Here is a 21,883-nt window from a genome sequence, read left to right on the forward strand (position 1 = left end):
AGCAGAGGGAGATACAGATCTTTAGTGAAATGCTAGTGTTGATACATAAAAAAAACTTTAAAATTAGTACATTTGGTGTTAGTAAGACATGAAAATCACCGACTGGAGCAGGGTATAGTCTTCCCGGCAGAGCTCTGCCAAAATATTTCAAGTGCTAACCTGAAACCCTCTGCTCTCGTACCCCTGAGCCTCTACTGGATAGAAGTAAAGCTAGAAGGTGCTTATTGCGCTGTTGATTTTGCCAGAGATTAAACTGAGGCCACCAGACATGTTTAATCTAACCTCAGCTGTCTTTAATTCAGTTTTCATGGAGTGGACCTCTCTCACATTGTTCCTTTGTTCTGTTTAGCCGCCTAGATGACACTGTTAGGTGTTTTCCTCCTCAAAGCTGTGCTCTTCCTTCATTTAAATGAAAACCTGGACTGGATTTGTGTTGAATTCTGTAAGTATGAGGGATTTTTTGGAAGCTGAATTTATATTGGATTTGCTAAATATGATTTTTGGAGACTGTTGCCCATCATCATTATTGCACTGAAGGAAAATAAGATTGAGTTGTCATCCCTAGATACCCATGTGCCTTCCTTTGCTTTAGAAACTCATTTCCTCTCACTAACATCATGGGCTCTGTGGCTTCCTCACTTAAAACATGGGTTTGGGTAGGGTGGGTTTTTTTAAGATTTTTGCCACCAGCAAAATAAATCACACAGACCTTGCTTGGTCTTGTGTAGTTTTTAGAGAATGCTGTAAGGGAAGAGCACATGGGAGGTGGCTTTGACTTGCAGGAAAAATACCTGTTAAATGCGTTTCCAAAGCTCGGCCCCATTTCAGGTGACCATTGGATGTTGGACAGCTGTGAAGGCAGGGGTGTGTAGGAAGTCCTCGGGAGTCTGGTACGACAGTGTATGAGACCTCAGCTAGACAGAGCTCCAGTAGCAAACACGAATGAAGTACCACATCCCAAATCATCTTGAGCACACACATGAAATATAAAATAAGGGCATCGTTTCAGTTCGCTGCTGTGGACCAGAGAGTTGCTTCTGGAAGAGGTAGCCAAGATTTCCCTGGGGCAACAGAAAATGGTTATTTAGAGAAAAACTGTTTCTTTACTGCAAAGGGAACTCCAGGTAAAAAGTGGAGGAAAAAGCAAATGCTTCAGATGGGTAATTTTGTCTCCATTGTAAAAACAAAGTACTCGCAATTTCTACTGGAACAGAAAATTGTGAATACAAAACCATATCCAGCAAATGTTTTAATGTGCCTGTAACAATGACTGTTGGGATAGAAGTTTCTTGTTTTATTGGGGTTTTTTTTGAAGGGAAGGTGTAGGTAGGAAGACCAAAAAATACTGGTTAGCTTTACCTGTGCTGCAGTGTTCTACAGGGAGGTGCTGGGGTGAAATGGGTTTATTTCTGCTGTCTCCTCCTCATGTGATTTGTCATGCTGAGAGTGGAAAACAGCACACTGCGTTCTTCAACAACATGATCTGGATACTTTTGTCTGTCAAAGGTTCTTTGCGTCAGGCTGTATCAAACCCGTTTTTAATCTCCTTCCTTACAATAAGGGAAATAGTTTGTGGAAAGCACTGATGTCAACTCACTTTGTCAATATTCTCTAGTTTCTTCAGAAAATTCTGTTGTTAATTTTTGGTGCCGGGCTCTGTTCGCTTGAATTCAAGTCTCCCTAATGCATTGCCGGCTTTTTTCTTTTCCCAGAGCATTTATTTCCTTTATGCAGTGAAAACTATCATATTGTCTTTCCCTGAAATGTCTTGTGATAGGCCAAAGCCTGCACTGATCATATCCTATCCCAGTATTAGTCTGTCAAGTGAAATAAATCTTTTTGTAGTGTTTTGTTGGCTGAAAGGCTTCCTCGCTATTCTTTGTCGAATGCCCAAATGCCACCCTGCATTTCTATTGCTGTAGTAATGACCCTTTTTTTCTTCCATTTGTTCTCTTCTGCCCTGGAAGAGACCCAAGAATAAAGATGGTGTTGTTTGTTTTTTTCTTTTGTGCTCACTGCATGAAGGTTCACCTGTCTTGTTGAGTTGAATTATTCCCGAAGATGGAATGTTCAGCTGTCCCCAGTCTTCTCTTCAGAGCAAGACCCACACATGGATTTTCAAATTCCAGCCTACCTCTCTTCTGCAGGGAAGGTTAAATCTCCATCCTAAACTTCTTAGAGCCACCTCAACCACATTAAGTTCTCTAAGTGCTGTTGCTTGATATTGCAGGCTTGGCAGCAGTTAAATTTCAGCAGCTCTCCATTTTCTTTATTTTACTAGTAAGAGAAAAAAGTAATTAAAGGAAAACTAAGGTTGTATGGCAGTGCTCCGTGCCACCCCCATCACGTAGGTAGACAAAACCTGAAAGATCCGAGTAGCGAAAAACTTGTACCTCAAAACACAGCCTAAACATTAGTGCTGAGAGGTGGATTAATGCGTTTCTTTTTTTGTATCAATAGCAAATGGCTTAAGCAAGTTTTTATTAAAAAAATTTCTCCCAAGTATACTGACACAAGAGAGCCTTTCAGAGCAGCTGAGGGAAGAGTTTGCAGAATCTCTGTCTTTGAAAATGCTCAGAGCTTGACTTAACAGGACCTTTGAACACGGTTATTTAATGTGGAAGTTGAATCCAGCTTTGCAGTTCTCCCTTCCTTGGGTGGGAAGTTGGACTGGCCGGATTCCAGAGGTCCCTTCCAACCTCGTTATTCTGTAACTTTCAGGGCACTTGAGCAAAAATGGGTTTCAGGCAGTAACTGCACTCTGCATAGAATTAAGTTTCATTTGGGGCTTCCCGATAATCTGGTAATTAAATGCTGAGTTGTCTTTTGATCAGCCTTTGATGATATCACTGCCTTTATGAGGAGGCTGTTTCCTGAGGCAGAGGTATGTAAAGGTTCTACTTTCTTATTAATAGCTTTTTAGTTAATCTCTAAGTATGCAACTTATTGGATGTCTTTTAGATTGAGAGGGTGCTGAGGCTTTTGGAGGTTTCTTCTCAAATTAAAGGAAATCTATTTTCAAGTGTTTTGTCTTCAGCAATTGGGTTCTGATGGCAATTGTCTGTGCTGGCCCTTGTGCAGGTTTCTGTAAGGACCGAAACATGTAGTGTGCCAAGTCGGCATCAGTGTACCGCAGTACAGCACGCTGTAGTACCGTGTACTGCTGTTGATTCAGTTTGCTTTTAAATCAGGATGTTGTCCTGTTTTTATCTCCTCTTTCTTTTCACTAATAGAAGAAAAATTGTTAAGGGTGAAAACTGAGGTTGCATGTGAACCTCCCACTTCGGTTTCCGTTTTTACTCTAGCCAAAAACTATACCTCTGAGGATGCAAGCTTCTTTATTTTACAGCAAGAAATCACCAAACCTGGCTGAGAAAGAGACTTTTTGGTTAACCCATCCTAAAGCTCTGTTCTTTTACTGCTTGTTTTTATACATTCAACAAAAATTGATGAAGGTGGCTCACGCTCTCCTTCCTGGCATGCTGCTTGAGAGAATGACAATGTGTGCCCTTCCCTTCACCCAGAGACAGTCGAAACACAAGCTTTGGTTTGAACCACTGGGCTCTCAACACTTGATAGCCTAAGGATATGATTATATTTTTCTGCTGAGACAATTCTAGGGAACTTTGAAGGCTGCATTCTGGCCACTCTGCGCTTGATTAATTTTGTATATAGATGAGTGAAAGGAAAGATCAGTTTCTGCAGGTAGATGTTTAAATAATTGTGTTTCAGCTGAGCCCCTTCAATATATATGGAACAATGAGGGCTTCCTTCAGGATCTCTGAAATAATTTATTTTTTTTTTTAGCAAGTGAAAGTAGAAACGGAAGCAAACTCTACAAAATCATGCCTCTCATCTTTCTTTCTGACTAAAGGTATTTTGTGGGTTTGTTTGTGCCTTTTTTTGTTACTCTTGTTTTCTTCAGGGTACCCAGTTAGAGGTAAGCAGAGATATCATGCACCAAATTTGCTGTGACTCAGTTTAAATCTTGTTGAGCAAGTCGTTTAAATAAACCCCTCAGACTATAAGTGTCTCTTATTCTTATTGCTGATGTACGGAGTTTCCCTGGTGAGAATAGGCAGCCGTGATCCAAGCTTGAAGTTCATATGGAAGAAAGCAAATAGGCAAAGCTGAGGGAATCATCAGCTGAGGACGTGCTTTACTAGATGCAGGAAATCAGATCAACGTGGTCAAAGAAGCACAAGAGAAAACCCTCTTAAAGGTTGTGCTTTAGTCTGAGCTTCCATTTCAGTAGAACAGCTGTAACACGAGGCATTAAAAAATGAAATAAATTTGGCACTTAAGTTTGGTATTGAAGATATTTTACTTCAAAAAAAAAAAGGTCTAAAATATGCTTTAATAACAGAGAACTTGTAACAGTCCACTTAATTAAGATCTGGCTCCCCACCCTCTGGCTTTGTTTTCGAATATGGGCATCATTTGACAGGTAGCAGCAAGCACCACTTATTTTCTTGCATCTATGAGCACTGAAAAATCTTAGAGCAATGTCAATTATTTTTTGAATGGGTCAATAATCAAAATATTGAACAGTTGAGAAATACGCATTTCTAAATGATTGAAGTAAGAAAAATGGTCATAGATTCTCCAGCAATTTGATTTTCCAGAGGAGAGCCACAGAACCTTTGTATGCAGCTCCTGGGGCTTTCTAGTCGTTACATCCATTGAATATAAAACCGTTGCATTGCAGGTGGATTTCTGTTTTGCTGTCCTTGGCTTGATATTCCTTTAAGCAAGTGGTTCTTAGTCACAAAAAGGCTCAGGGGGCAGTCTGCAAGTTGACCCATGCCGCAGACTGGTTAATAATGTTCACGGTGAAGGTGGGTGAGGCGATTGACCTGGAAGATGAACGTTGCTGAGAATTGCTGAGCAGCCGGAGAGTTGTATCGCTCTGCTTTTTGGGTGCGGTGGGGGGGATACCGGCAGCGAAACATCAACGGCTGCTGTGCAGTGCTCTTTCCTAACCCTCGCCTGCTCTTTCTGGAGTTGCCATTCCTCGGTACGTTTTGAGGTGATGTGAGCCTAAAGCCTGCTAGTAACAGCTATTCTATGAGTTTTATTGGCAAATCTAAGTGTAAGGAAAATCACTTCTGACAGAAACAGACTTTACCTCTTTGTGTTGGTTTTGTTTAAACAACTAAAAATCCAAGAGCAACTCCATCTTTCTGAATAGCTCTAAGATTACCTAAGATGCTGCTGGATCTATTAGCAATTCCCAGCTCTTTGGTTTTTTAGAAGCTTTTAACCTGATTTCCTAACATGTAACCACATTATCAGTTCATTTGTTGCATCCCCACCCTTGCAACTAAGCGGAGTCGAAGGACTGGAATCGAGAAGATGCTGATCGCTTTCCCTTGTCCGACACAGAACCAACCCTCCCTTTCGTCCTGTCCTTACCAGTTAGAGGCTTGTGGATTTGTAAGCTGTCGAGCAATGAGAGATGCCATCCTTTGCTGATACACGTTATATTTGTTAAAGAGGGAATGGGAACGTGGAAAAGTTGGGAAAAGTCTGAATTCTTGTTTATTTGTCACTAGAGAGCTCAAAAGTGAAAGCAGCCGTGTCTTTAAGGGAACTAAGTAGTTCCCAAGTGTTCTGGAAAAGCACTGTTTAAAAACTCAGGCTTGTGGTTGAAGACTTCTTCGCTGCAGCAGCAGAGCCTAGCTGCCCTTTTTGCCTTCTGAGATAACTTAAAAAATACATATATTATATATAATAAAATACAGCCTGCCAGCAAGCATTTGAATTCAGAAGGCGCAGCAGCAGAATTCTGTCGTACTCAGCTTCTGCAGTGACATTGACCTAGACAAGAATTGCTTCAGAGTGTTTAATTTGTTATGGTATATATACATGTTCTTTCCCATCATCTCATATATATTTCAATTAAGCCTGAATGCAGAAGAAAAAGTAAAGCAGTGAGCCACTGCTGCCCAGGGGTTAGGCATGAGGCTTTGACTATGGAAAAGTTATTTCCACATGGAAATTGTTTTAAGTGACTTTTCTGATCAGAGTAGAAACTCTAGAACTGGAAAGAAAAAAAGAAAAAAAAGGTTAAATGACAATTTAATGCTAATGTTTGAGGAGCAAAACGAGAAGCAAACACCCCTGTGTGTCGCTGGTTAGCAAGGGAGTACGCTCCATGGTCTTCCAGGGATGCTGAGGGCAGGAGCCAGAGGTGGGTTGCTGGATGAGCTTACAGGCTTTTGCAGAGTTTGGGAAGCGTTTGATTCCCCTCAGTGCTCACTCTATTTTCCTTACCTTTGGCTACCTCTTAGAAAAAATTCCTTTTCTGAGCTTTCCAGGGCACCCTGCCACCCCGCCTCATTCTTGCTGCCTGTGCCCAGGATGCTGCCCATTACCAACGGTTTCAGCTCATCAAACTCCACCAAGCGAGGCTGCTGCTGGGTACCTGGGAGTTGTATTTTCCATCTTTAGCTTCATTTTTGGGGCTCTCTGCTTCCTCAGCAGATGGCATTTTTATCATGTTTTCAGAAAGTCCGTATTGCCTACAAGATAGAGTATCTCTTTAATTGTAAAATAAGACCACCTGTTCTGATTTTAATAAATGCAGTGAGCACTTGTCTTCATATATCTACTTAAAAATAGCTGCTTCAATTGAATTAAAAAAAAAAAAAATCCCCTGCTCAACTGGGCACTTCAGCTGCTGCAATAATCAATTAATAATTAAGTGGCTAATTTTGGAACCCACTGGCCTTGCCTGTTTCCTCGGCCTCATTGTGATCAGAGCAGACAGTGATTGATTGCCCTGCCGAAGCCGGGAGGCACACGCGGTGCGGGGGCCAGATGCCGGCAGGCTTCAAGCTGTTTATTGCGGTACTTAGAAGGTGAATGCGACTTCATGCCTCTACTGTGCAAACGGACTTGTATTTCCTGCTATGGCTCTTTTCTCTCTGCCTCGCTCCAGCTGCTCACATGCAGCCTGCCACAGGTACCCCTTTGAAGGGTAAAACGTGGTGTGTGGAAGGTATCCTACTGATGGGCCAGCTGGAGAGGAGCTTGAAACTGTAAGCAAAAACGGACTTGAAAGGCTTATCCACGAACTGGCTCTTAGTAGAAAGTCCTGCTAGAATAATTTTGCTCATTAAAGTAGCAATTGCCTGTTAACCATTGTGTAGCTCCTGCAGCAGGTATGCCAGCCAGGTAAGAAAACATGGAGCTTTTTGGCTCAAGTTTTGGGAGGTGGAAGGGATGAGGATGCCCAAATCTTGTTAAAGAAAAGTTAACACTTAATTCAGAGTCCCTTTGAATATGAACCCCTTTACTGAATGACATTGTCTTGTTCTAAAGCTAATTAAAATACCCAGATGGTGGGAACACACTGGGGTTTTATTTGATAAGTGTTGGCTGTTCAGAGGGTTAATATTTCAGAGGTGGAAGAAACAGGAGTGTTTGAAACAACGCTTGGGGATACAGCACTTCCCAGAGTTTTGGTGCTAGCAATAACCGTTGCAATTGCTGCGGTGGGAGAAAAACTTGGTGGGGCTGCTTGGAACATCTGCTTTTACGTGGTGGGGAGGGAGAGAGACAGAAGGCTCTTAGCGCAGTGGTCTCTGAACCCATCGTGTTATGCAGAGAGCAGGATGCTGGAACACTTAGAGGGGAGGGTGCCTTGCCTGCTCGCCTCGTGTTACTGAAGGTGTTTCTGACACAGCCCCCCCTCCCCATCCTGCCACAGCCGCCAGTTGCTCCGTTAATAGCGGGGAGAAGCTACCCTGGCTGGTCCGATGGCAGTTGTTGTAGCCTGATCAATGTAAATCCAGTTATCTCTCAAACCACATGGGATTTTGAGACAGCTGGGGTGGCGGTTGTACGGCTGAGAGCTCTGCTTTGAAATGCTGTGCAAACACAAAATTAACTCTCGCTTTTGCCAGCTCAGTTCGTTTCTGTGTAATCTTTGTGATAAACTTCCATCGGCGGGGTGTTATTTCAGGGAGGAGTGTCAGAGAAGTTTTCAGCTGACTGGGTATCGCAAGTTGCTTGGGGAGAAAGACGTCCAGCTCCGTTTCCTTGCGTGTGTGTGGCCTTCTCTCCCTGCGCTTCCAGAATTGCAGGGTCTAATTAAATGGAGTTCAACATTAAAGGCTGAAAGTTGTGCAGGGAGAAGCTTATTAACCTTGTTGAGTTGGAAGGAGCTCTGGGGGTGTTAGAGACTTGGGTCTCGTGGGGTTTTCTATTCCTATTTGTATGTTTTCTTGGGAATTGACATTTAATTGTGCAGAAAATAAAATATATTGCTAGTTCTGTTGCGATCCCTTTCATGTGGTTGTGTCACTGCCGCACATCTGTGAATTAGATCTTAAGAAGAAATGGAATTTGCTCTATTCTCTCACAAGCAGAAATGCTAATTCTCTCTTGATTGGTAATAAAGTCAAAGAGGAGAAGAAAAAATAAAAGTATGGAGCTTACCTGTTTGGAGTATGCATGTTAAATTTAATCCAAATTTTCCACTGTCCAGTTTAAGAAGCAGACAAGACTGTCATTTTAACTTCAAGATCTCCCAACGGTTTTCCAAGAGGGGACAGCTTGAGGGAGGAGAAGAGGGTACAGGGAATAAGAAATGGCAATTGGAGTGGCCGGGCAGGGAGCCAAGGAGGTAGGCGGGAGGGGCAAGAGTCCGTTTGGCTGCTGGCTTGCCCGTGGACCAGATGGGCTCTGCAGGAGGACACGTGTGTGTGCACACAGGTGTGGGTGCATCTTTTTCCCCTCGATGGCTCTTTGAAAGGCTGCTTGGACCCTTCCATACTGAGTCTTGGGGCTGTTTTATGAAAATTGACTAAAGTCTCGTTTGCTGTAGTACAGACTGTTTATCCTAGACAAGGCTTTAAGTGCGACGTGGAAGCTGCTGGCAGGGCTTTTATTGTGAGCTGACTGTTAGAGGTCCCCTGCATTCTCCCCAGCTGATTACATTTTTCCCCTTTTCTTTCTCCCCTTCAGATCACTGTGTTCACTACTATGATCTTCGCAACACTAAGCAGCCAATCATGGTGTTCAAAGGGCATCGCAAGGCAGTCTCCTACGCAAAATTTGTGAGCGGGGAAGAAATCGTCTCTGCGTAAGTAGGCTGAAAACTTTCTAGCCCTTGCTTTCTGGAGCTCTTCAGGGTCGTTGCGCAAGTTCACCTGCGTGGGTGGGTGTGCTCGCTAGCTGCTGTGCTTTTGGGAAGCAGATTGTTACTTTTTTTTTTTTTTCCTAAGACAAAAATAGAAATTAATTCCTGGTGTCGCTTGGCTCTACTCTGTATTGTGGAGCTAAAATGCTGAAGAGGAATACAAAGACGACTAGAATGCAGCTCCTGACCACAAGCGCTGACTTTGGGAACCTGTAGGTGGACTCTCCTTTTACCAAGTGCTCTGTGTGCTAAGGATGCTCCTGCCCGGAGCCCTGCTGTAGCAAAGGCTGCTGACAGAGCCCTGAGGATAGTAATCTGCAGTAAAATGCAACTCATGAGTGACAGAAGTGACCAAATGGTGCTACTGACTGAGATATAGCCACAGCCTGAAAGCAAGTCCGGTAGGACTGGCTGATCTGTTTTCTGGTAATTTATTAATCCCCTTTGTGAAGGCCCTTTTTAGGATTATACTTGGGTTAGAAAGTAAACAAGGAGAAGTTGTTGCATTTTGTGGAACTGACAGCATGCAGCCTTTCAGCCAGGGTAGGCCATAACGTCTGCTGTGGAGGCCCTGAAGAATAATATTCTGCAGCTTCTGTTCAGTTACCCAGCCAGATGTGTTTGCCCCAAAGCCAGATGTAGCTGCCTCAGTTTTAGGTAGGTTTTTAATCATGTGGGAATGAGTGTGTCTGTCAGATCACGTAGTGAAAGGTTTGAATAACTGGCCACAAGGCTCTTCAGTAAATCAGAAGTGAGCCGCTCTTGCACGGTGGGGAGAATGCAGGTGGCCTTGGGGGGCTGCAGGGGAAGCTTTGATCTCAGCATGCTTGACCCCAGAGCAGCAGCGTGGATCAGAGGGGTGCCTCTAGTCCCAGAAAATACATGTGCTGCCTTGCACTGAGCCAGGAATTATCTACCTTCGCTCTGTCCTGTGGTTTTGCACAGTTTGCTCTAGAAGCCTGGAGCCAAAGCAGAGTGTTTTAAGGTGTATTTGGGCTGCTAGTGAGTCACTCTGAGCTGAGCTGTGTGATGGAAGATTCCCTGGTGGCTTCTGGTACTGCTTATATTTAATCAGCTCCTCTCTTCTTATTTCCATTAACGTTATAACTCTATAAGGGCGCAAATTCATACCTAGAACACAGAGAAAATTAAATTTAATGCTTTGAACCAAATCTGGGTGAGAAGAAAGTGTTTAATAGAAGCAGGAGAAAGCTGGGAATACTTTGTACAGCCATGATCAGCTGGAGCCTACCATCTGTGGGATGTTTCAGGATACGGTGGCCCTGTCCTGCTTGAGCCTACCATCTCGGAAGGCTTGTCCCACTGTCCTGGGGAAATAGCAACAGAGCTGTCAGACTTGGACAGTCAGACTTGCACAGCAGGGTGAGGGGACTGACAGGATGGTTCACCTATCCTTTTTCTGCAGGAAGAGAAAGATATGTCAGAAAGTACAGATTATTTTTCATGTCTGTCTTCTGCAAAATGAGGTGGCAGTAGCGATTCCCAAAAATCAAGCACTGATTTCTTCTAAGAAAAAATTGTACGTATATTCAGATCCTCTAGATTTCTAGCTAAAGCTGTTTTATGGATTGCATTGATTTACTTTGCCTTGTAGAGTTAGGCTTTGACCTCAAGGGTGTTCAGAACTGCCTGGTATTTAGCACAACACATTGATTGCAGTGCTGATTTACAGCAAGACAGATTTAACAGAGCAGCACATCTGTGATATTTTTCTGGAGAGGGCGTGAAACCAGGAGAGCAGTGTAACACCACTGGGATCAGTGGCCTTTTCCTCTCCCTGCAGTCCGGCAGCGGGTAACTTCCTTCTTTTATGGCGTGCTTGTCCTAAGCAATGCACATATGGCTGGAGCTTGATGGGAATTTGTTAGCAGTAAAAGCATTCCATTAGTGATAGACGTTAAGTGGTTTTATTTTAATGAAGTGATCCAGAATGTATGCTACTAAAACATAGGGGTTACGTGCCTGTACACATGAGGTCTTCTTGACGGGTTAGCTGATAGCAGAGGCTGTCACAGAAATCTGACAGCTTGTAGACCAAGGATTAGTCTTTTGCTGCTTTGCCCTGCCTTCAGGAAAGTTTAGTTCCCAGGCACCTCTGAAGCTTTTAAAACAGTGTTTTGAAAATACGGCTGCCCTGCTAGCACAGGAGGCACCTTCCTGTACTTGTGGGCCAAAAAAGCAGAGATGTATCCCTTTTCTGCCCTTTCTGTGAGATATGCTGCTACTGTGGTGGTTCGGACAAGGGAAGGGGGAAGGGAGAGGGAGCAGCAGTGTAGGGCAGGGATGGATGTGGAGCAGACATCAGGCAGAGAAGCTGAATACTCTGTTTTATACCCCTCCATGGTCAAGACCTGGGCTGAGGAATGCACTCCTGCTTAAGTCACACTATTACAGATACAGTTCATACCTTTGTTCTGATCTGACCTCATACTATTATTACAAATGACTAACAAATCTTACTGCAGCTCTCTTATCGCTTCTTTGTCATTCCAGCTGTCATTGAGGACTGAGATAAGGTTTTTGCTACGTAGCACGAGATGCATCTCTCCTGTTTTGTGCTATATTTTTAGGTATATATGACATCGGTTCAGGGCTATTGTCTTATGTCATTGGTAATATTTGATGGATATTGGGTGGCTTTTCTTACCTTCAACTCTAAATATTCAGAAAGCGGCACTGTTGGGTGACGTGACCTGCATGATGGGAGCGTTGCCTGCCTCCCTTCCTCCCATCCAGGAGGTTGACAGGTCCTGCTCCCAGTCTCTTTCAAATTAAAGATCAGAACAGCATTACCTTTTTCCTCCTGGGTGGCTTCATGGGGCTTCAGTCCCACCACGTCACCGTATGTTCCCCTGCTGTGGAGCGTATCACCATAAGTAAGTGCTAGAATACTGGAGCCTGCTGATTGCTGGAATATAATGCCTGTGAAGTAAGAGAAGCTCATATCCCCTCAGGTTCGGGAGAGGAGATTAATCCTGTATCTCTCAGAAACCTGGGATCTTCCTATTTTAGTTGAGCTCTGCCAGGCAGAGACAACTACCTCCACCTCCCTTCTTGTGCTAAAGGGAAAATGTTTGCTCACAGTAAATAGGAAAACATTTTTGAAGGCAGGTATGTTTGCATGTGGTGGAACAGTGGAAAACATCATTTCTGATTTATTCCCAATGGAGTTTATATATTTTTAAATAGTAGTATTTATCTTTGCTGCCAAGGTGAAAAAAAGTGGAAGTTTGAGATCTGTATCCATGCAGTCTTGATTACACCTGAGAAAACTAAATCAATTTAATGCTAGTAGCACCTGTGAGCCCCCATAGGTTTTTGTACGCCGCTGCTTAGCATCGGGCAGGAGGAGAACATGCTTTCAGGGCAGCTGGAGAGGGAGGAGATTGCTGCCTACCCAAGTCCTGTAAAGGCATGAATGAGAGTTGCAGCTGGCACAGAGAAGGAACAGATTTTTGCCTATGCTGTAGAGGTTTGGTTTTTTTTCTTTTTTAAAAATAAAAAATTCAACATGTCCTGCATCTATGAGGATCTGGAAGAGGCAGCGATGGCCTGAAGGTTGTACGGTTCAGTGGAGGACTCTGCAATTGATAGCAGAAAGGAAGAGCAATTCTTCAGGGAAGCTTTTTTTATTCAAACATGTAATGCTTTTTGACAGATTTCTAAAATAATATGATACCTTTCCAAGCTCTAGCTGAGTTTCGTATGATTGAAAGTGGGATAAATCTCCCCGAGTGCACTAAGACTTCCTGCATTTACATTGCAAGTAGGGTGTTAAGGGGCAGGGCTGCAAGCACAGAGTTGTGCCGTATGGCATCGGGGTAACTTTAGCTGTTGTTTTCAGGTCAACAGACAGTCAGCTGAAGCTGTGGAACGTAGGGAAGCCTCACTGCTTGCGCTCCTTCAAGGGTCACATCAATGAGAAGAATTTCGTCGGGCTCGCGTCCAACGGAGACTACATCGCCTGTGGTGAGTAGAGCAGCCCTCCCGACGAGTGCTGGTGGTTTTCCTTGGAGCTGGCGCCCCTCCAGTCACAAAGCACAGCAGAGTTGTTCTGCCGAGCTCCGTGGGCTTTGTAACGGAGGATTATTCCGAACTTCCACCCTCCTTCCCGGAGAGTGGCGTAAGGAGCCCTGACCCAAGGGTGTAGTTGATTTCCTGCTGTGTCAGATGAGTTCTCTGTATATGATGATTCAGGCTTGCTGTCACCAAAAATCAGCTACTAGCATAGTCACTGTTAATATGACTTACGCCTTTCAAGTTTAGGAACTGACACATCCTCCCACATCTTCCTAAGGAAGGGCAGTAGCTGGGACCACCCAAGGGTCCTGTACTTGACACTTAGTGTGACATTCTGCATGTCAAAGCAATGAAGAGCTCCCTGGAAAACTGAAGCAGTTACTCCTTTGGCTGTTTCTGTCCTTTTGCCACTTAAGTTGGGCTGTTGTGCCTCTGTAAATCCACAGATCTTGGTGGGAAGGCAGTGACAGGCTGATAGCTGTGGGATGAGCAGGACAGCAGTGCCAGCACTGAAGGGAGGACCTCAGCTTGTGTGTTCTCTGATCTCTGTACAACTTGCAAAGCAGAAATTGGAATGGATTTCTAAATAAAGCCTGCGCACTGTCTACTCTCTCGCACTTAAGCCTCTACAGACCGAACTGTCACACTTGATTATGGCAGGGAACACGGTAGCAGTGCTACTGCCTTAGTGACGCCGAGCAGGCCGAGGTTAGCGATGTTTTCTGCGGTAGCGTAGGTGCTCTGCTCTGCTTCGAATGCTCTGCCCTGAGGAAGTTATGGGGGACGGTTGGGATCTGTATGTTTTGCAAGCGTGCTGCGTACTGCAGCTGTCTTGTAGTAAAACCTGGTCCTGTTATTAAGCATCATGCAGGTGTGCTGTGGAGCACTGCCAGTTGACAGGGGCACCATGAGCATGATGATGACTACGAGGAGAAAACGTCTGGTCTTGCCTTAAACATTGAAAGAAATAAGAAGCCTTATTTGTGTTCCTGCTAACAGAGCCTAATCTTGCGTATTTATTTATATTTTTATTTATAGGAAGTGAAAATAATTCCCTTTACCTATACTATAAGGGCCTTTCAAAAACGTTGCTGACATTCAAGTTTGATACAGTCAAAAGTGTCCTGGACAAGGATCGGAAAGAAGATGACACAAATGAGTTTGTGAGTGCTGTATGCTGGAGGGCGCTACCAGACGGGGTAAGCTTTCTCCCCAGGCACCCAGCCGGGTGCGAAAGGAATGCCTCCTGCTTTCTCATGAAATAGCGTTGCTCAGAGTTTGACTGCACTTGGTATTTTCCCATTTATGGGTATTGCAGATGGGCATGAGAACGTGAAGATCTGCAGGGTAACTGGAACACTGTGGGGTGTTGGGAGAGAACGGGCTACTTGCGATCTTTACTCTTATGCCAGCTTGAGTTTCTCTACTTGGCATCTAAAATCCCAAAAAGCAGTGTTGGGCTTCTGGCACTTCATGGTTTTTAATGGATGCATTAGCAGGTGTTTGGTTGCTTTAGTGAAGGCACTTGCAGATACTCGCTGTGGAACCGTATCTCGATGTTGCTGTGTCTGTGTGGGCTTGCTCATTGAAGTTCAGCCCCATGTTTTGATAAAGGTATGTAAAGGAGGCGAACCCAGGCTGCAGTCACCTCAGTGATTGTTCCAGTGACACTTAATTCATACACGTAGCATGTGTAGTAATGCTGCAGGCAGACCTGACGCAGCTTTTGTGGGAGTGGCCTTTCTGCATGGGCCTGCTCTGAAGAACACAATGCTGCTTTTTAAATTCAGAGTGCTCTTGGAAAAAGAAGAAGTTTGAACAGGTAGCTCTTGTGTGCATAAGAGTTTAGAGACCGGATAATTAATGGGCTTGTTGGAAGGAGGAGAAATGGAGCTCATCCTAAATACAGTCTTCCAAGTAGCTATGGTGGAACATTGCCTAATTGCTGCCCTGAGATGTTGTGTTCATGGAGACAGCGTTTTGAAAGAGTGATGTCTACCAATCTGTTTCCGTATGAAGAAGCTGCCCCCACAACCATGATTCAGTTGTCACTGGCATAAACTCACTTGCGGTAGGCACTCCTGAACCAAAACAAAAATAAACCTGAGTGTCTGAAGCTGCACTCTGGATTTAAAACTAACATGTGGGCTGTTGTGGTTTGAACGGTGGGCATGAGAGTTGGTAATGTAGGGATCACCAACTTCCTTCTGGCTGGGGATTTGGGAGGATTTGGTGTACACAGATGTCATAGCTCAGATGGAGAGTGGCTGTTAGAAGTTGTTTAATTCACCTTGCTGCTGGATAAAAATGTGCTGTGGGAACCTGTGCCTCCAGAAATGCCTTTCCTTGACCTGTCTTCACTGCGCTCTGTCTGCGTTGGGTTGTCCCGCCCTGTGACCACCCGGGCAGCTTCTCTACAGGCAACCACAGACCAACAGCGATACCTCACCCCTGTTGTTGTTTCAGTTGCGGTCCGCTCCTTATCAGTCTTCTCTCTGATTAATGTGCTTGACCATGATAGACCTTCTCCTTAAGTGACTGAGAAACTTTTGAGCAGTCACCAAGAGCTGTCAAGCAGTTCTTCATAGCCAATATGAAAAATACGGTGCAAAAATGCAATAGTTAAATCAGACCCATCGAAACTGCACCAAGTTAACGTTCAGGCTTCACTCCATTAAGCAGCGTTCAGAATCTGTCACTATCCTGATAAATATTTTTTTCTGTCGTTCCTCTGTTTTTCCCTGGGCTGCTTCTAAATTAGCCTGTTTCTCCTGTGGCAGCCACAGTGCCTGGCTCTTGTTTGTAAAGAAAGCGGCAAAAATTTGCCAGTGGTCTGAGAGCCACTGGCTGAGCGTTTTGCTTCCATGTTTTACCTCTGCCTGTGGTGCCTGCCATACATAGCAAGCAAGCAGCCTTGCTTGCTTTTGCCAAGAGGCCTTAATGCTTCCCTGCTCTGCATCTCCAGTCCCCCCGAGATGAGAAATGCTCTTCACCGATGCAGCTGCACATTTCTCTCCTCTCTTGTACCAGCACAGCGATCTGCTCCGACCTAATTGAGACTTTGCTCATGTTCTTAGGAAATTAAATCACTGCACAGCCAAAGGTTACTTATCTCTGCAAAGACACTTGAACAATGAAACTCTTCTGTTTTCCATTTTGATAACATTTCTTAAATTTGGCCTAAGATTTTTTTCTAAATGAGCTTCATATATACAGGCTTCCCTAATGATGCTCAGATGAACTAGAGAAGGCCTTTGCCTCACAGGGCTGTCAGATTCGGTGGGAACTGGGGAACCCGCAGCCTATTTCTGGCTTAATCACCGACTTTGATCCTCGGTGAGTCACTCTGCCTTCGTTTCCTAATTATAGGAGTTACCACACCTACGTTTCGCCACCGGCGGTGATCCTGCCTGCCTTGGTGAGGGGGTCCACGTCAAGCAGCTCCAGCCCAGAGCTGCAGGGAGCACGGCACGGAAGCTTCGCACAGCGGCAGGCATGCTGTTCTCTGTGCCTTGTTGGGCTGGTTCAAAGCCATCTCACTTGTCCCCGTGCCGTGGTCACTGGGCAGTAGCTCGGGCTCACTCCCCGACGTGTTTCTGAGGAGGGAGAGGCAGGCACTGTGTTGCCAGCCTTTCCCCAGGGCTCCTCGGTGGGCAGACTCTCCTCGGCTTCCCTTACAGTGTTGCTCTCAAGGATTGTTCTTTAATTAACCTTTTGATATGAATAAGTTTCCAGATTTGTCAGTTATCTTTGGAAGCATGAGCACACGTACTTCTTCATTTCATGCACTTAAGTGCAAAATCTTGGATCCTAATTAAAACTTAACTAAAACTTTCAGATGAAATGTCACTGATTCTTTCTTAAATCTATTTTTATGTAATTCAAGCTTTTAGTTCTTCCTGAGCCAAAGTCAAGCTGTGCCAGCAGCCCTTGCCAGAACCCTTTTTTTCTTTTCTTTTTTTTTCATTTCCCTCTGTTGGTTTTCCTTTGCTTACAAAGATTCAGGGACCTTTTTGCTAGAGCTGTCGCCTTTCCAACAACAGAAGTCCAGCCGGCACCTTCTTTCCACCTGTGTCAAAACCATAACGAGGGAGAGAAATTGTTCTCTCTAAGTGCTTATTAGCATTTTACATCGGGCTTACTCGCTTTTCAGCTCTTAGGTGATGTTTAGAAATAAGCACTAGTTTGTAGGCTAATAGTTTTCTTAGACTTCTTGGAGAACAAACAAGTGAACAAAAAGCCTGTCAGTAGGTCCATCAGGAAGCAAACTTCTACTTGCTTCTTTCAGTGCTGTGTGTTGGACAAAGCTAAATAGGCTGGTTAGTATTTTTAAATAGCACCTATTTATAGTTGTTGGGGAAGAGTTTCTCACTTCTCATTTTACTCTAAAAATCAAAAAGCAGAGAAAGCTTCAGGACGCTTTTGGCCTAAGTGACCTGATAAGCATAAGTCAGACACAGAGGTGCTTTGCAGAACCTTCCCTGAACCAAATTCTTTTATTTTCCAAGTCAAGGGCTTTATAATATACTAGTGCCATCCTTCACTTCTGGCACTTCGGCAAGATTTAGCCAGCTTGATTTGAAAAGTGAATCGTGTCTTGAGATTGCAAAATACATTCTTCTAATTCATTAGCATGTAAACAGACGATGCTCTTATGTAAAGTAGCTCACTGCAGCAAGGTGGGTTGAGATCTTTTATCTGCCTTGGGAGGGTCACTCCAGTTATGTCTAAGTACATGGATAGTAGCTGGAGGAGATTGGTTTGTACCTGAATTCCCTTAGGTGTCCTGCGTGATGTTTTCCCCTTCCCTGAAGGGGACACCTTTTGTTCAGACCTGATTTGCCATGTTACCGAGTTCGAGATGTGCCTCGTACAGTTGTGCTAAATAATTGTGTCTCAAGTAACCACTTCCCAGTCACGGTTAGCATTTCTCAGAAAGAAGCTCTCAGAAGAGAAACCAGGGCTGAACCTGCTCCCAGGACAGAAAGAAGGTATTACTGCTGAACACAGAAGCAATTTGATTATGTAGATTAAGCATGTCTCAATCTATCATAATCACTGTAAAGAAGCCATTTAATTTTGTACCTGTTTGCATGAGTATTCATTACTGCCGATAAGCAGGTTAGCCAGGGAAAGATTTCTCAAGCAGAAATGTCGAGGCTTTGATACCAGTGAGGAGATGCAGATAAGAAGCAGGAGAATACCATGCAAATTAGCTTAGGTAAAGCTTTATGTACCTTTTTTTTTTTTCTTTTTGAGGGGTAAAGTGGGGAAATCCATTGAGAACAGGGCTGCAGACTTGAACCAAGTCATCTCACCGCAGTGAGCAGATGGGTGGGGGTACATGCTGGGTGGTCTCCTTGGAGCTTGGGAAGGAGGCTCTCAGAGCCACAGGGCACTAGGGAAACACCTCCCCTGCCTCCCAGGGGAGAGCGGAAACCCATGTATGTGTTTTCTCCAACCTTGTCGTTGCTCTTCAAAAGTCATTATAGTTTAGGGGAGTCTCAAAACAATCATCTGCCCGTGATTCAGCGGAGGAGGCTCGGAGAGTCCAGGTTGCTTTTGAGCACTGTCATGTGATGGAACCGTCTTCGTAATTAGTCCCGTGTCGCTGGATTTCTCTTTGTCAATGTAAGAGGATGAAAATATTCCCTTCAAGTAGGTTTTTGGTGCATCTCTTCAGAGTGCAAGCTTTTCTCTGAGCGTTCATCTTTGTTTCTTAATGATGTCTGGCTTGAATTCTTTAAATAGAAACCTATAATTGTACCACAGTAAGCTGGTCACTTAACAGGGCTGTAATCTTGTTCACTGATGAAAAGTAGCCATCCTTTGTTTCCTAGTACCCTAATAAATGATGCACAATGTGTACAGGAGCTAGTCAGGGACTCTGATAATTTACAATCAGCAAATTGGCTCCCTTCACTGGAATTAATTTAGCCAATACAAATTATTTCGGGAAGTGATTCATTGCCATTTTAAAGCACTAATTAATTTGGATGACTTATGGACATTAAAAATGAAACCTTCTTTGTCATTCCCAGATAACCAAATGGTTATTCAGTGTCATTCTTAAGTAACTTGTATTGACTGTAACTGCCTCTCTTGTAACTTGAAATATGAATTCCAATGGGATTGCAGGGGAAAAAGAAGCGTAAGACTTTATTATTATTATTCTTTTTTTGTTGTTCTGCTTTGATGAAATTTTAAAGTCTAAAAACTGTTGAGAATTTTGACTTCCAGCTTCAACTCCGTGCCGCTTTATTTTTGCAGCATGCTCACCTAGTCGTTCAGCTGCCCGTTAAGATAAACCTTGGTAGTAATCTAAAGCGTGGGAGATAAATGCCTGCCTGGAGTGATCAGACCCAAGCTGTCCTTTGCCTGCCTCTGATACCAGCTGTGGCACAGGCAGCAGTGTGAGTAGCTCCAACTGCAGCATTTTTAGGGAAGATTCTTGCTGTTTTCTGACTCATCCTTTCTTTCCTAGACCAGGACTGGCCCATAGCATTTGTGTGCAACGTCTCCCAAATGTGTATTCTTGCAGGTTATTCTCTGGTGCGGTTCCACACTGCTGCTTCGACCTGCAAGCGCGGTGGTCTTCAGCCTCTGTCTCGTGGTTGAAATGCACAGCAGTCTGTGGGAGGCTTTTAAAAACGGCAAGATGTGACTTTGATCGACTTTATTCAACTGGTTTTTCTCCTCTTCCTGAAAATCCTCAAAGATTTTCCTCCCTCCTGTGGAAGCTGTCTAAGCGCTGTAACACGCGTGCTGTGAAGCTCGTAGCTGTCTGTGTGATGGCTTCCCACTCCTCCTGACATGCCCTCTGCTCTCTGTCCATTGGCAATGTTTTAAACAAGAAGCTTTGACTTTTTTTTTTCTTAACTTTGCTGCTTTGTGCTTTCCTTAGGTAGTAAATGTATTTTATTTCTATTCCATCCTACCTTTATCGTGCCTGTTGCTCCATTATTCGTTTAAAAATCTTAAATCTTTGTTAAAAACAAGTGAAACTCAGAATATCAAAAGACATATCATACATCAGGCATGCTTGATTTTTCTTTTCCCCCTGAAATTTTATTACTTATGTATACCAACACACACTGTATGTATTGTTTTATATGCTGCTTGAAAACTATTTTCATATGCAGAATAATTTCTGTCTTGCTGAGAAAAGATGTCACAAGTTCAGTATGTGTGCTCCTCTGTGCTGAACATGCTCGTACACTTTCATACCCATATCTCTTTGAATGCTCATTTTGAGCTCTGTTTTTTTCTGTGGCTAAGGAGAATTAATTAAAAAATGCTCAGGTGACTGACAATATTTTACTCTTCATCACAACCCTTGGAGACCAACTGCAGAGAACGTGATGGGAGGAAAAAAAATCGTACTCTTATTAACAGTTCATGCATTATATTGAAATTTCAGTGTGTTGACAGTTCAGTCCGTGTGAAAGACCATCTTGATAATATGATTATGCAAATGACAGGCTCTAGGAGAAAGTGTTTAATTCTGAGTCCTCTGCAGACGAACAAAAATACGGGTAGAAGTTCTTCCCTTTCTGCCTTCTCTCTGGTTGCAGGGCACCTCCTGAGCTTCCTCCCGGTGAGAACAGTTGCTTGGCGGACTCTGCAGGCGAACATGGGCAGGAATGAAGGGAGCCAGGAGATTTCCTGATAATCCTGACCTCTGTGCACTGTCCTCCTCCCATCTAGTGTGTTTTGGCAGGACAGAGGGCCAAAAAAAGTGTATTGCACCATTTGTTTCTCTGTTTGGGGGTTGAGGTGGCAGCCAGTGGGTCGCTGGTACCCCAGCACCTGTGTTAACTCTTCCTTTTCTAGAGACAGAGCAGCTCTGCTGCCAGCGGAGGGGATGAATCTGATGCTTTTGTTCGACTCTGAAAGTTCAGGTCCCCTGTGGTACTGCAGCACTCTGTTATCATTCTAGCTTCTATTTTAAGAATAGCTTCTCCGAGAAATGTAGGCGGCTCGGGTTTTTCTTCCTTTTTGGATTTCAGTTTACATTTGCAAACTCAATTTCTCTCTCTCCTTCTGCAAGGTGAGGCATAGGGATGTGATTATTTTTTTTCCCCTGCATAATCACAGAAAATTGCCAAGGGGTTGCTGTTTTTTTGAAGGGAAAGCAGATCAAAGTCGCACGTGTTTCCTGAATGAAGACAACGTTTACTCTTTCAGACTCTCACAGCTGATATTTGCTTACCAATGTGTCTGTTCCAATGCCAAGAGAAGTAGACAGCGTGCTGTAGGTAAGACTGACATCCTCCTTATTAGAGCCATCTCTTTCCTAGAGCAAGTGAATGACACGTAGTGGTCGACATAATTCTGAGTGCTGTTGACACTACAGTACCAGTGGCTGATCCCGATGGTGCAGCTGGAGAGATAATGGATTGCAGTTCATTGCCGGTGCGAGCAGAGGTCCGAGCAGGCTCTTATTGTTTCCTAGGCTTTAAAAAATAAGAGCATCCCAATGCAATCACAAATTGTATTGCTGTGATACACGCCGTGAGCTGGGGACGCAAAGAAGTCTCTCTGCAGCTGTCACTAAACTTGTAAGTGGATGTTTCTCTCCTGTTGGGACTCTGCTGCTTTAGTAACCATCAATTCTTTATTCAGGCGCAATGAAACCAAGTCAGGAATTCACCTGGAACCTGGACTTCATTCCTGACTCCGTCCTCAACTCCC

The 21,883-nt window shown here is 44.0% G+C and overlaps 1 protein-coding gene across 1 annotated transcript in view; it reads left to right on the forward strand.

The window, feature by feature from the left end:
• RFWD2 (ring finger and WD repeat domain 2, E3 ubiquitin protein ligase) overlaps positions 1-21,883 on the forward strand; it is a gene marked incomplete at its 5' end in the record, with an annotated part of 119,472 nt that overhangs the window by 72,834 nt on the left and 24,755 nt on the right. Inside the window, 3 exons of the mRNA XM_009871676.1 lie at positions 8,974-9,091; positions 13,014-13,138; positions 14,228-14,388. Coding sequence (XP_009869978.1) covers positions 8,974-9,091; positions 13,014-13,138; positions 14,228-14,388 — 404 coding nt within the window. The remainder of the gene's footprint in view (positions 1-8,973; positions 9,092-13,013; positions 13,139-14,227; positions 14,389-21,883) is intronic.

This window comes from Apaloderma vittatum, unplaced genomic scaffold (assembly GCF_000703405.1).
Source record: "Apaloderma vittatum isolate BGI_N311 unplaced genomic scaffold, ASM70340v1 scaffold5166, whole genome shotgun sequence".
In the NCBI taxonomy this organism is placed as follows: Eukaryota; Metazoa; Chordata; class Aves; order Trogoniformes; family Trogonidae; genus Apaloderma; species Apaloderma vittatum.